This window comes from Acanthochromis polyacanthus, chromosome 10, assembly GCF_021347895.1.
Source record: "Acanthochromis polyacanthus isolate Apoly-LR-REF ecotype Palm Island chromosome 10, KAUST_Apoly_ChrSc, whole genome shotgun sequence".
Lineage (NCBI taxonomy): Eukaryota > Metazoa > Chordata > Actinopteri > Pomacentridae > Acanthochromis > Acanthochromis polyacanthus.
The window spans coordinates 27,697,475-27,712,881 of record NC_067122.1 but is presented as its reverse complement, the minus strand read 5'-3'; the positions used below and the strand labels follow the sequence as shown (position 1 = coordinate 27,712,881).

The following is a 15,407-nucleotide window of genomic DNA, read 5'->3' as shown; positions in this document are numbered from 1 at the left end:
TAATATAATTTAATTGTATTTAATGTTTAATTTTCTTTAAGCTTTATTCAATTAAATGTTTTTTCCTTTGATTTAATTGCTTTTTTAATGTAGTTTATTTCTTTAATCTTTTTTCTGTCAAGATTTTAACCCCAACCTTAAAAATGAAACAAACCCTTAAATCACAATGAAAATACTTGTGTTGCCACAATCATGAGTTAATCAGTTATTGAGTTTATCAATTCAGCTTTATTTGTTTAGCACTTTTCACACAGATGACAAAACTAAACAAGCAAAGAAAAATGCTAAACTATGCTTAAAACTAAAAAAAAAAAAAGATTTATTATAATAAAATATGTTGTGTCCAGAGGATGGAGGGAGTTTATTGAAGTCTTCTTGGGCTCACACGGTAAATCATTGAAAATAGAAACTTGATATTCAGTCTAAAGAAACTGGAAACTGCAGAACGACAGTAGAACCAACAATATCTCCTGTTTTCTCCTTTAATGAGTCGACTCTTCTTGTGCTTTCAGACCAAAGAACTACAGACTCTTCACAACCTGCTCAAACTCTTGGTACAGGACCTCACCACACGGGTCAAGAAGGTTTCCTTCTTCTCATTTCTACTCTGAAGCTCACCTTCTCCTGCTGAAACGGCTGACAAATGTTTCTGCTGTTCTATAGTCTGGTCTCCAGAACTTCCTAAAAACTCTCAAAGTCTCTTCTGCTGCAGGTTGCTTTGTAGAACTGTTCAAGAAAACCTCACTAAACCACATGGAGGGGCCTCAGATAGTCGTCCACATGAAACCTTACAAAAACCAAACTCGCACAACCCAAACGCTAAAGTCTCCTGTAGCCTACCAGAGAACCTCTTTAAACAGAGAATCAGGACAGGAACTCTTACCTTCTGGACAACCAACGTTGGTTCACAAACAAGAATACAGAATGTGTCTGACCAAAAACCTCTAAAGACTCACTACAGCCAAGATAAAGACACAACTCAGCTACACCAAATCCACTAATCACTGCACACATTAGCACCATGTGCTAACTGTGGCTAAAGAACCACATTTACCAAGACAACTATCCAGTACAAAGCCCTGAAACTCACCAACAAACACATTAAAGACAATTTTACTTCTGGAAGCTGCAAGCCAACACCTAAAGAACAAACTAAAGCAACAGAGCCAAACCCAGTTCAGTGAAGAGAAGCAGAGGAAATGTTTGACTGCAGCCAAATGAAGCAGAAAGACACGGGCTGTGTCCGAAATGGCATACTAACGAACTACTCATACTAAGTGTGACGTCAAAATAAGTATGTAGTGCGTTCACATTAGATAGTATGAAAAGATTGAGTACGCGAGAAATACCCGGATGTATTCTATTTCTGGAAAATTTTTAAGTATGCGCGGTGAGTCATACTCAACCGCCCCATAATGCTTTGCCAGCTACCCACCGAAATGGAAGCTTCCGCGGGATCTGTGGCCGGACCACAGACAGGACCAGGGCAATTTTTATTTTATTTTATGTGGTTAAGTAGTCATCCTAATCACTCCACAGATTTGAGAAATAGGCGTTTTCTGACCAACGTTTTAAATTTGTCAGACACCCCACAACGTGCTACTGAATGCTAGCAGCTAGTTGCAGCAGCTCGCTTTGCATACAGAACAAGTAGCAGCTACCTCCAGTAGCCTGCAGCTACAATTGAAACGATTCGCATAATCTGGCTAATAACTGCATGAGGACTGCTGGCTTGAAATTGCCACATTAATTATGCCACTGTTTGTTAGCATAAAATCGACCTGAAGCCGGCATTCAGCCGAGATATTTGATAGCCGTACTTTCGGTTTTTGTCATTGGAGGTTTGAAATGCATTATGGGAAACGTAGTAGTATACTACAGTGTGAATGGTTGGCATTCTAATCATACTTATAGTACGTAGTATATACTCATTGAGTATGTGGTATGTAGTACGTTAGTATGCCATTTTGGACACAGCCACAGAGCTGCTCAGGTGTTCCTGATAACACCAAGCAGCCACCTGGACAGCCAATAGCAACACAGCTTACTGGAAGTCCAGAGGACTGGCTTAGTGAAGTAAATTTAGTTGAAGCACAAAGTTAACAAAGTTGAAAACCACCTTCTGATTCCTGAAATCTCTGAGTTTTCACACAAAGAACGCCTGAACATGTCAAACTGGTTTCATAGTAGAACCTTCACTGTAAAAACGTCATAGTATGGTGTGTTGCTCAAAAAACATTACAACCGGCTGTCTCGGGTCACAGAGGAGTGACATAAAGACAGGACAAACACTGGTTTCCAGGGGGTTAGGCGGCTATTTATTTGAAAGAGTAAGTTTAGAACAGGGGTCGGCAACCTTTAACACTCAAAGAGCCATTTCGACCCGTTTCCCACAGAAAAGAAAACACAGAGAGCCGCAAAAACCTTTTGGCATTTAAAATGAAGACAACACTGCATATATCGCTTTTTTACCTCTATGCCCTTGTTAATTTTGACTATTTAATTAATAAAAAATAATGCATAAAAAATAATGTATTTAACCGCACCTTTCTCAGTTCCCAAATTTCTGGCACACCGATAACACTGATGAACACTCCAGCCAGGTAGGTAGCGCTAATGAACCTAAAGTCTGTTTTCCAGCCGTGAAGAAAATTCACAGGATGCACTGTCAGCGCACAACAAAGTTTGGTGAACAGTGATTGAAGACGAGAACACTCTGAATGTGTTGAGCAGAAAGTTTCTTTTAAAAATCTTCCTGATGGCAGCTTGGATAAAAACGTGGTTATTTGGAAATTGTGCAACAAATAGTTTTCTGATCACCGCAGCACTTCAAGCCGGTGTATCCATCCCATAATAGACCACTTTTCGAGATGCTAAAGGTGCTTGAGTTTACAAAAAGCTTTAAAACATTGAATAGACCTTTTCGCAATGACGTCAGAGTCTGGGACACGTGACCATACCTTCCTTAGCAACGCACGCCGCCATTAAAAGAGGGGGCAACAAAGTCATTAGCAACCGCGATTTGACCGCCGAAACTGCGCAGTTTTGACCCGGAGAAAAATGTCTGCTGATTATTTCGGAAATCTTGAGCCAAAAGCCAAGCTACGGTATCAAGAAAAATTAGAACTGGTTGGTTTGCAGTCATGTCCGTACCAAATTCCTCTGGTTTCATGGGAAAACGACCCTACTATGTGGCCAGATCTTCAATGGCACTCCATTTACGAGTACCTTATCAACAGCCCAGGCATCCACACAATGGAGAAGATGAAGACTTATAGAAGCCTGGACTCATACGTTTTCTTTGAGGTATGCTTATATTTATATGTTTTTGTGCATACAGGTCAATGTCAGAATGATAAATGCCTTGTAAGATACGGCTACACCAGCTTCGCTATGCTAAGCTAATGTTAAGCTAACGGGGTGAGCCATTACACCTTTTAATTTCAAGTGGAAGTAGTGTATGTATATTAGTTAGATGTGCATTATCAAAACTAAGAGTCAGATACCTGTAAATGAGCTCTACCCACCCTAGGCCCAAGGGTATGAGGTGCTAACAATAATGAGGACAATGCTGCTGATCACAGCATAGTAGTTAGCAGAACGAAAGGGAGGAGAGAAGGGAGACTTGTTTGTTCAGTATTGAGTTTAGGAGTGTTTAAAAATAGCAGTGTGAGTAGAAAGACCCCTGACTTTTTGTGGGAAGCACAGCTAGCACTAGCCTAAGCTAAGTAGCTAGCCCTCAACATTTCAGATAATTATAGACATCATAAGCTGCAGTCAATTCCAGCCATTTTCAGTACAAAAAATATGACGAGAAATACAGGGAATATTGGCCGCGCATCGCGAGGTGCATTTCCTTGAAAACGACCTATTCGTGGAGTATATACACCGACTTCAAGACATGTTTTGGACAAAATATGTTACTGGCTTGTTTCGTCTGGATGTCCAAGGTTGGATTATGGCCGTTTTTTGTGGAATATTTTCATCTGTGTGTAATAATGAACCCGGAAATGTGAGTCGTGCTGTGTACGTTGAAGCTGTGAATAGAGAATGGATGGATGGATATTCGTTGTTTGTCTATAAGTCTGAACTCAAGTCATTATGGCTTGCTGAAACTAAAAATTCCAGTAAATTTAAAGTTTCAGAAAAACATGTATTGTACTCTCCCATTCAAAAGTCTGGTGTCAGAAATGTCTTTATTGTTGAAAGAAAAGCAGTTTTTTGTTTGTTTGTTTTATTAAATGCAGATGACATTAGATCAATCTAGATAATGCTAATGTGGTAAATGGCTATTCTAGCCGCCTGATTTTTAATGGAATATCTCCATAGGGGTACAGAGGAACACTTACAGCAACCATCACTCCTGTGTTCTAATGTTACATTGTGCTACCTAATGGTGTTGAAAGGCTCATTGATGATTAGAAAACCTGTGTGCAATTATGTTAGCATGAGTAAAAATGTGAGTTTTCATGGAAAACATCACATTGTCCAAACTTTTGAATAATAGTGTATGTACAGTACATATGGGAACATGTTTGGGTGTATTCTGCTGCAATGCTGGTATATTGGTGTCTTGTAAACCCATGAGGGTTGGGTACACGTTTGTGCATGACACAAAAATAAAATCAATCAATCAATCAATGTAGGCATGGAACTGATTGTGTTGATAAACAGTTAAAATGACAATAATATATGAATGCCATGTGTTCTTTGAACAGCATTTTTGGTGCCACATGTTTTTGCTCATTTCTGTGTGTACACAGTCTGTACAGATGGACCAGGGTATCTGTTAACATCTTTATAGCCTCTTTACAGCTCCTCTGAGGGACCAGAGCTGGACTTCATAAACTCTGCATGAGCCTGTCCAGAGTCATGACCCTTGGGACCCTTGTGTGTTTGTGTGTGTGTCTGTGTGTGTGTTTGTTCACAAATATGTATGAAAGAACAAGAGATTAATCAGACATCAATACTTTCTCATCCCTCTTCTTGCAACACATGGAGACAATCGCACATATGCGAGCTCGGCTTCGATCATGTGGCATCGCAGCTCCAGTCTGTGCTGCTGGTTCGAGGCGAGTGGGTTAGGGACTTGTGAGCTGGTGTGACTGTGCTGTTTTGAAGAAAAACTCTGCCAAATGTTCAGATAAAAAAAAAAAAAAAACAGCTTCTCCAGAAACAGCTCGGTGTCCCTGAATGATTATCCGCCAACAACATTAATGAAAAACCACATGGAACATAGTGGCTCAGTTCAAAATAGATGTGACCGGAGAGAGTGGGAATGCTGGAAACCCGTGAAACCTTTTCTTCTCACAACTTGTTAGAAAGGATGGACATCTTGTTGCTATATACTGTGGGCTATTGTTAGCAGATTTAGTGAACTCCCACCCTCAGCAAGATGTGACGCTAAATATAGCCTCATTTCACCTCTCTGAAGGGTCCCCTCAGCGTATGGGGCCCCCTTTTCTTGCAGTATCCCACACAGGGGTCAATATCAGTATAAAGTGCCTTTTGAACTTTGCCATCACCCCAAAAAAAAGTTGCAATTTTCCACCAAAATTCATATTCATTGTATTAAGTAGATGTTGTGCTTTCAGAAATGCATATTGGTCAAGCTCCCACACTTTTTATAGATTAACTGCAAGCAGAAAATGTACGTACAAAAAGCAAAATATGTCCCCCCTGTCACGGACAATTTCAAAGTAGAATAAATATATTGCAATTACATAGTGATTATAAAATGTACATTTTCAGAACTCTTTTTGGTCCCTTTCTCAATAATGTATTTTAGTGAATGGAAAAAGTATTTGAATAATACTGAAATTATGGCAAATCTTTTGTTCTTCTATAAAATCTGCAAGAGTTGAACTTTATTTTCTAAATAATGTATAACAGCAAAGATACTTGTTCAAACTTTCTAGCAATACTATTTGGCCCTCATATGTTTATAAAGAAATCACAGAAAATATTTTGCTTACGTGTGAAAATAATTTGTTTATTTATATCAAACATGAAATTAACAGGGTGGACAGTGGCATGACAGGGTGGACACATTGTGAACTAAATGGCCTCATAAATGCAATAAATCTAAAGGAAATGCTTTTAAAAATGCCAGATGTCCTTTTCTCATGTACTACTATCAGCTTTTGGCCTAAACTATGCATATGACCTTCCTGTCATGAACCATGTCCACCCTGTCATGGAAGGTTCGCTGACAGGGTGGACAATGACAGGGTGGACATTTTTGGATAACGTTAGCATTTAATGAGCACATGGTGGACTTTTACTTAGTAACTTGATTCAGTTAGCAAGCTGACTCTGTTCCGTTTAACAAATATATTTTACATTTCTGAAAGGTTTATATGTCAACTTATATTTAATGATGACAGAGTGGACATGTTAAGCTTGACAACATCCAACTACACGCATTATTTGATGAAAATTACAAAACATAAGTGTAACAACTTACTCTGAAACCCGCCACCATTTCAGTCTCCAGTGAAGAAAGAAATATTGCTAGTAGTGATGCCACTGAACCCATCAGAGGGTTTCTTAAAGGGACAGTTACCTCATAATGACAGGGTGGACAGCAATTTCAGGGACAGGTGTGAAATGCTTAAAATAATTATGACAAAAACATGTACATGATTAAAAATATTCATTTTATCAAATAATGTCTTGTGGACAGTAAAACCATGTTAAAAAATATCGATTTAGCATAATTTAAACACTTTTTACACACACTGTGGTTAGCAGAGCAGTGTCTGGGACATGCCAAAATCATGTGCATCCAATTAAAGAAAATAGTATAAAATGAAGGAAAAACACTTTAAGAGACTTATTTTTGTACTGATATATGTGTAAATGTTTGTCCACTTCTAATAAGACCCCAGAGTTTCATTATTCTGCAACATTTTTGTGAAAACTGAGTGATACTGATAAGGATGGCAAATGTACTTTATACTGATATTGACCCACAGGCATCATCTACAATAACAATCTGAGAACTAATGCCAAGACTGGACTCTGTCAAACAGGCCAGAGCGCTCTCAGATTTGTTTCTTGACCGTCAGAGAGGAAGCAGGGAGGGGGACAAAACTGACCTCCCACCTTTTAACCCCAAGAGCCTGATTTTCCACAGAGGACTGGTGGTTTGTGGTGGTTATCTTCTCAGGGTCCGGTCAGTGAAGGAGACCCCCACTATCAAGTAAACACATAGCACATTTATCAGCAAGAAATATAAACACAACAGTTACAGAAGCTATTTAGTGGTGTTTGTGAATATATGTTTACTTACACACATTTTTTTGTGCCTCTGTTTGTTCAGGTCAGTACAAGCACAGTTTCCTTTTATTCTCATGCATTTGAATTAAGTCAGATGTTGGCAGTTCTGTCCATCTAACAAAAACATACTGAACATAATGCAAACTTGTCTGTTTGGCAGATTTCCTGACATCTCAACTGCAGAACTTCCGCTGTTACATAATGATTATGTTTTGTTTAATGAGTGCCGGGGAAAGAAAAAGAGACCTTTGACAAACTGCAAATGCAAAAAAAATAAATATAATGTCATGCTTTTAAGCCTGAAAAAAATAATTAACAGTGATAAAATAATTAGCTGGGAGATTGATGTCCAGTGAGAGTTGTGATGTAAGTTGGAGTTTGATGCTCTCTGCTCTGTTGCTCTCCTTATCTGCTGTCTGTACAGACACTGGCTGTAACTAAATCCCTGTGTTTGGATCATCAGACAAACACACACAAACACGCTCTCCCACGCTGAGCTCAAACTGCTAATCACTCAGCCTCTCAAATTGCGATTTGCAATTTTGTAGCAGAATTAACTCCGACTTGTTTTTTATGCCGTGAGTGCCTTATAAAGGGAATCAGGTGTCAACATGTACACTGTGAGACGGTTGAATCGATTGTCTGCAGATAGGATAAAGTGAGATTGCCATTCAAAAATATTGGCAAAGGTCAAAGGAGCCGTTCTGAGATAAATCCAGTGAAAGTACGATTAACTGTAATGTTTTCACTGTGATTAGTAGTGCCTGAGGTAATGGTAGGAGTTAAAGGGCTGTTGCAAAACAACAACACTCAAAGTCTGCAGCTATTCTAGGAGCTTTGTGAGACTTTGCATCATCACAGCTGCAAAACAAACATGTTCATGGTGAGTATATGTAGTGTTTAAGACATCCACTATTTTGCTAATATTTTCTAAAGTGCAATGTACAACTGAGATTACCGATGCCATTTTTTTTTCAGGACAAGTTGAAATCTGATGTTGTGATAGCATTAAATTGGTGGACAGTTTGACATTGCTGCTAAGAGGGCTAATAATGTTTACTGTCAATCCCAATATGTACTTAAAGAACTCATATATTAGCTTTTCGGGGTTTACCTTATTACTCCACCAAGGAACGTGGCGGAGGTATGTGACGATCGCCGTACGTTTGTTTGTCTGTGTGCAACATTACTGAGACACGGATTTGGATGAAGCTTTCAGGGAAGGTCAGAAATGACACAAGGATCAATTGATTATATTTTGGCAGTGATGCGGCTTATAGTCTGGATCCGTGGATTTGTTCAGGATTTCCATATCATTGTGAGATTGTGGCAGGGCGTCATTGTAACCATGACAACAAGTGAACACTATGTCAGCTGCGATCCTGCAATAAATTGACCACTGTGGACTTATCAGGACATATCCGTTGGAAATCATACAAGGAACAATTGATTAAATTGTGGGGGTGTTTCCGAGTCCCATCAATGCCCGCCGCCCGCTACATATCTAATGTCAGGAAAATTCTTCAGTGGAGTCCTGACTTCTCCAAATTAATAGTCAGAGTCGACTCTCAAGTCAAAGCAAGGTTTTACTTGCAGCAAGGAATCACATGAACAGAACACAGTCTGGACAAGTGACTGACAAAGGCAAGAAACAGCATCGATTTTATACAGGGACACGAGCATGAGTTATACATCTTGGTATGTGTTAGCTCTAGTTCGCTGCTGGTTAAGTTAGTAAGTAAGTAAAGTTTATTTATATAGCACCTTTCACAGACAAAAAAAAATCACGAAGTGCCTTACAGTAACAGAAAAAGTAAATAAGACATAAAAACACAGTAAAACAAACCCCCACAATATAGAGCCACATTGCTCATAAAATCACACATGGTTAGACCTTGGTTCTTTTACAGCACTTCATTGAAAATTACTGAGCACAGCTTCATGTGAGTTACACACCACACAGTTACAATGAATAGGAACATCCATCCATCCATCCTCTATACACCGCTTTATCCTCACTAGGGTCGCAGGGGGTGCTGGAGCCTATCCCAGCTGACTCGGGCAAAGGCAGGGGACACCCTGGACAGGTTGCCAGTCTATCGCAGGGCTACATATACAGACAAACAATCACACCTATGGGCAATTTAGATTAGTCAATTAACCTCAGCATATTTTTGGACTGTGGGAGGAAGCCGGAGTGCCCGAAGAAAACCCACGCATGCACAGGGAGAACATGTAAACTCCATGCAGAAAGATCCCAGGCCCACCCCGGGATTAGAACCGGGATCTTCTTGCTGCAAGGCGAAAGTGCTAACCACTACTCCACTGTGCAGCCTGAATAGGAACATTTCATCATGAAATACAATAATTTTCACAACATTTAAGTCATGCAATTCGGTATCTGTACATATGTATATATATCCGTACACATGCATAACATGCACCTGTGCTCAGCGCAAGATCATTTTGTTTGTGGGTACATCTAAATCAAATGGACACATTCTATGGTGGTGTGATTTCTGCCACGACTTTTTTTTTCAAGATTTCAGCCGTCAGAAATGATAAAACCACTGAGCAGCCTTGGCGGAGTATTGCGCTCTCTGAGTACTTTTCTTGTTTATTGTGTGGTAGAGCTTTTGTCTGCATGTAAAAGGTTTGCGAGTTTGCATAGTTGGCAGCAAAAGGAGTTATTGTTGCTCCCTACCTCCCTGAAACACCTCTTTTGAACCTCAGGCTTTTCTTCTGTTACCTACTGACATCATCATGTCACACAAATGTCTGCGTTGTTAATAATGCGACATGCCGACTAACAAAGAATGAGCAGCTTTCTTGCAGTTCACCATTATTTCCTCACTAGAACAGCCTCTGCTACAGCCACAGTCCTATACTCTAGGATCCGAAACTAAAGTTGCTTTGCTTTCACCGGGCTAGCTGACCAATCAGAACCGACTGACTTTTTACAAGTGGGACCAAAAAGTCAGCCTGGGAGGTGCGGGGAACTTGACCTAAACCAGAAAATGTGAGAGGAAATGTGCTGCAGCAATGATATATGAGGACAAAGTGTGATTTCTGAACCTTAAAGCGAGTAAACATATTCTAGTAGACCTCAAAATTAACAAATTATATACCTGTATATGTGCATAATACAAGCTCTTTAATGTGTTTTTAGAAGAAGTCTGGCTAAATATGGAGTGCTTCACCACTACATATGAAAATTTGCTTATTATTCTGGATGCATGTACATAGAAGAAAACTGCAATAAATATCACTTTAATCTATGAAGTTGCCTTTTTGTGTTTATAGGCAAGACAGCTCATCAGTAGCTGTCAGAAAATTATAGTGGAGTAAAAAGAAGGATGTGGTGGAGTAGAAGAAAATGGTATTCTAGTACTTCTGTAAAAGTATTTTCCACAGACAGAGCAGTTCTATTTTTTCTTGTTTCTGTTGGCCAGCATGACACCATAATTTTCTGTTTTTAGTTGTTGCATGTCATGACTGAGGGCCTTTGGCTTCTGACTATCTGTGAGGGTATGAGTGTACTAGCAGTCGAACATCTGTTTTTGTGAGGACCAATGTGAGTTTTAGACCTTTAGTGTGAGGGCATTTTGGCGGCCCTGAATGATCCTTGGATTAGGGTTGTGGTCATGTCATAGATGAAATTGGGCCCAACGCTTACGAGGTGGGTCCTCACAAAGATACGGCATCTGAGCGTGTGAGAACAACTGTGCATACCCAGCATGCCAATGGAAGAACACTGCATCACCAAGTTTCCGTTTTGGAAACCTTAACTCTCCCATTTTAACAGCTCTGCAACACACAGCACATTCCCGATTTCTCATATCCTGCAAGATTTGCGACAACACAGCTCTTCATTTGTGGCCTTCAAAAATCCGCTTTCAGCCTCACCTTCATCCCTCATCCTCACTGTCAGCTTTCCCACGGCTATTAGAACATGTCACATCCTGATAGATACTCAATGGAGCAGAGTGCGCACACATGTAAACACATTCGAGCATGTTGCGTCGATGAAGCGCGCACCGGCCTGAGATTAAGCGCATCCAGTTGCACAAGCATCGAAGCATCGGTGCGCGCTTGCACGACGCGCTGGTGCTCGTGCGCTCGCAGGGAGTGATGAATACTCGCGCTGTTGATCAAAGAAGCTGTGATGTAATCAGTCTCTGAGCTTTTGCACGCATCCCTCATTAACTTTCACCAGAGGCTTTAATGAAAAACCACTGGAGGGAATCTCCGCTTTCTCTCCTCTTCTCCCTCCTCTTCCTCTCTCCCTGCCTTTTTTCCTTCTCATCTTCTCGTTCACTCCCTGCAGTTTCTGCTCGTCCTCCTCCTCATTCATCTTCCATACTGTGCCTCTGTCTCCCCCTCCTCACCCTCCTCCTCACTCCCTTCTCCCTCTGTCCCGGTGACTGGCTTGACTTCCGCTGAGACAGAGTAAATATTTCCCATGGCTTATCTGACCGCTGGCAGAAGGAATATGGCACAAAGTACGAGGCCCTGCTAATTAACACACAGCCTCTGTTTTTGGGGTCAGAGGCCTCTGGTTGGGACAGTTCGGGGCTTTAAGTTTGACACCTCAAACGCACCAACATCCAATTTGTTACAGTCAGGTATGACACATGGTTGTGTGTCTGCAGTCACTGGAGACTCCACTATTACTCACATCTTGACTTGATTTCCTCAGTTTTGGCCTTTTCTGGTAGAGGCTCTGTAAGGGAGGAAAAAAAAGGAGGGACGCAATGAAAAACAAAAGTTCCTCTCTCTCTTTCTTGCTCTTTCGCAAGCTGGCTCATGTCCAGGTACAGTCCAGCCCCTCAGTAATGATGACGGTGTGACGTGCACCAACTTCTCTGTTGCGCAATCCTGAAAGAGGCTCTTGGGGGCTATAAGACCCCCCAACCCTCATCTGGTTTCTCAGAGCCTCCAGTCTGTTTTCTCCAGACACACAGACACACAGAAGTATGACATGGTTGTGGGTGCTCAGCAGTGCAGATTGTTCTTAGAGGGGTCGAGGAGCAGTTGTCAAGACATGGACTTTAGCCAAAAGAAGCAGTGAAAACCGCTTGACTGTTTGGACTGGACACTCAATCATATCAGGTAAAATGAATCCGATCAACGGGAAAAATCATTAAAAACGGCTTGTGTTGATTTCAGAGCTGGGGCGAGGGTAGCTTGATCTCTTTGTTTCTGTCACTAATTCAACCGGTTTAGGATATTTACCATTGCAAATGTTAATTAATGATGTCATTTTCCGTATGTTACTGGTTTTCTTTAAATTTCACTTATTTCTGCTCTTTGTAATGTAATCCTCTTGTGCATTCCACTGTAATAGAATCAGTTTCTGTGACTTGTACGATTCCGGTAAAACTATGAAATATAAAATTAAGTTGACACTTTTTTCATCTAAATCAGGAATGTTTGAAAAAAGTAAATCAATTTTTAACACAATGTAGCTGTGTCTGAGGAGCCAGATGATTACAACCTCTTCCTATGTATTTCATAACAGTTCCACTCCAGTATGGTGTAATGCATTTTTGCTGTGATTAGTTATCAAGTAGGATGGCTAATAAACACTTGAGCCAGCTAAGGATTACCGTGCGGGGAAATGTGGTCCATAAAAGGCAACTGAATTTTAAATGCCCTCCTGATTTGTTTTATTTCCAGCTGACCTTGGATAACCGAAAGGAGGGAAACGTGTGACGCATTATGGCAACCCCAAATGACCGCTCTGTTTTCAACTCCACCTTCTCCCCTTATTCAACGGTAGAGGTTTCTGTAAACACCACGGCCTATGCGAACGCCTCTGCTCCCCACTGCACAGACTGGCCTCTTGTACCCATGACCACAGTGATCCCCTCCATCTACAGCATTATCTGTGTGCTGGGAATCCTCGCCAATACCTTGGCAGTGTGTGTGTTGGCCCATGCCAGTGCCTCGAGGAGAACTGTAGCTAACACCTTCATGCTGAACCTGTGTGTGTCCGACCTGTTGTTCCTGCTGTCTCTGCCGCTGTGGGCCGTCTACTACTCCCGGGGCTACAGCTGGCCCTTTGGCTGGGTGGCGTGCAAAATCTGCGGAATGCTCCTTAACCTGAACCTCTACGCCTCCATCTTCTTCATCACATGTATGAGCATGGACCGCTACCTGGCCATCGTGCATCCGCTCCGCTCCCAGAGTGCACGAGACCCCAAACGTGCCCGGCTCACGTGCATCCTGGTGTGGGTCCTGGCATGTGCCTGCTCAGCCCCCACCTTGGCTATCAGGGACACTCACTACTTAGAGGTTCTTGGCGTGGAGGTCTGTGCCATTTTATACCCCGATGACACTTGGTATAGGACGCTGACCTGGATGAAGATTGTTCTGGCATTCCTGCTGCCACTTTTTGTCATTTCTTGTTGCTACTGTGTTATTGGTAGGCATTTGTTAGCAGACACAGGGTTGGTAAGAATGCAGAAACCATCCCACCCCATGCCCTCTTCTAAATCGCTGGAGTCCCAGGAGGGCCATCATAGACCAGACAGACCCCCGACCCCCTGTGTGAGTCCCAGCAACAGCAGGGCCAGACCCCAGCAGGGGAGGGGGCTGGAGAGGGTGCTGTGGACAGTAGCCGCGGTGGTCATCGCATTCTTCCTCTGCTGGTTCCCCTTTCACTGTGTGACCTTCATAGACGTGCTGAAGAGCGAGGGCTGGCTGGATAGCTGCTGGGTAACCTGGACCATCGACAACCTCACCCCTCTCACCCTCTGCTTGGGCTTCTCCAACTCGGCCATCAACCCCGTGCTCTACTGCTTCATCGGGAATCATTTCCGGGGTCGACTCAGGGGCCTCTGTAAGGGCTTGAGTGCTTGTTTGAAGGCCCGTGGGGAGGAACACAGCCAGAAGAGAGGCTCCTTCAGCACCAGGCTGAGCTCCTTCTCTCGGAAACTCAGTGACCTCAGAGACCTGGCGATTGTGGAGCCCTCCGGTCCCGCTTAGCGAGGTCCCCTACACCTCTCCGAAGAATGAACGTCAAATGACTGCTGAACTTCAATAAGCACGCGTGTGTTAGGTGGAACTGTTACTATAATTGACCGAGTCAAATTCCTGCAGAGCTCAATTCTGCTGTACAAAGACAAGAAAAGTTGCTACAGAAAAGAGAAAAAGGAGTTTAAAGAGGGTTTAAAAAAACAACAAACAGATAAATGTAATGCTGTTTTTTCAGACAGACTATTTTACACACTTGATTTGAATAATCTCAAAGCAGTTAAGCAGCTGGTATGTTATTCACTGTCAGTGTTTTTTTTTTGGGTCACAGCAGGCACCTCATTTGAGTGACAAAACTCCAAAAAAACTCACTGTACACATCTTCTCAGCAGGAAAACAGATGACACAGTTGGCAAACAGCTAGCGGAGGTAGTGGAGCGTTGAGTTGCTAAAGAAACAGATATAAAACTAATAAAGGAAGCTTTAAAACAGTGAACACTGGATTTACATTCACTAGATAAACACAAACACCGAATGATAATGTTGCTCTCCACTGTAACTGCTGGATGTGTGAGCAGGCAACAGTTTCCTAACAAGTTTTCTCACATATCGATTCAAAAAGCATCAATACTTCAATGTTTTATTCACAACTTGTTTCTGCTCCCTTAGAGAGGCAAAAATAAATAAATAAATAAATATTTTATAAAAAACTTTTACCAGTTACTGTACAAGGAAAGGCCTTTAACCTTCAGGGGAAGCTTTAGCTAGGCTTTTTAGCTATGTTTGGTAGTTTTGCAAATGGTAGACAACATCTTGTATTCTGTATGCATAACAGTATTGTATATGGTAAAGCAAATGTCAGAACATTAACCTCATCTCAACTGAATTTGTGGTCACTGCAAGGTACAGTTAAGCACACCATTAAAACTTCCACTGCTCTTTTTTGGGGACCAAGCTATTATATGTGTAATCAACTAGTAATGTTGTTATTGTATTATTCTGTAAAGACAGTTTAAGTGAATAATTAATAAATATTTCGCTACAGATGCCACTTCTTTGTATCTTCTTCCTCTACAAAAATGGGAGTTTGTGTGGCTAATGTCAGTCCAGCTCCACACAAACACTTACTTTGTGAAACCAGATCCATT

General features: G+C 41.5%; 1 protein-coding gene across 1 annotated transcript; it reads left to right on the top strand.

The window, feature by feature from the left end:
- Nucleotides 1–12,205: 12,205 nt before the first annotated feature.
- On the top strand, nucleotides 12,206–15,310 carry LOC110958580 (type-2 angiotensin II receptor-like). Its single transcript, XM_022205178.2, has 2 exons — nucleotides 12,206–12,393; nucleotides 12,961–15,310. Exon 2 carries the CDS (start codon nucleotides 13,003–13,005, stop codon nucleotides 14,269–14,271), a length of 1,269 nt encoding a protein of 422 aa, XP_022060870.1. The 5' UTR covers nucleotides 12,206–12,393; nucleotides 12,961–13,002; the 3' UTR covers nucleotides 14,272–15,310.
- The last annotated feature ends 97 nt before the right edge of the window (nucleotides 15,311–15,407 follow it).

What these genes read in the sequence shown, in the direction of transcription:
- LOC110958580 (XM_022205178.2), top strand. Translation starts at nt 13,003, where the DNA reads ATGGCAACCCCAAATGACCGCTCTGTTTTCAACTCCACCTTCTCCCCT.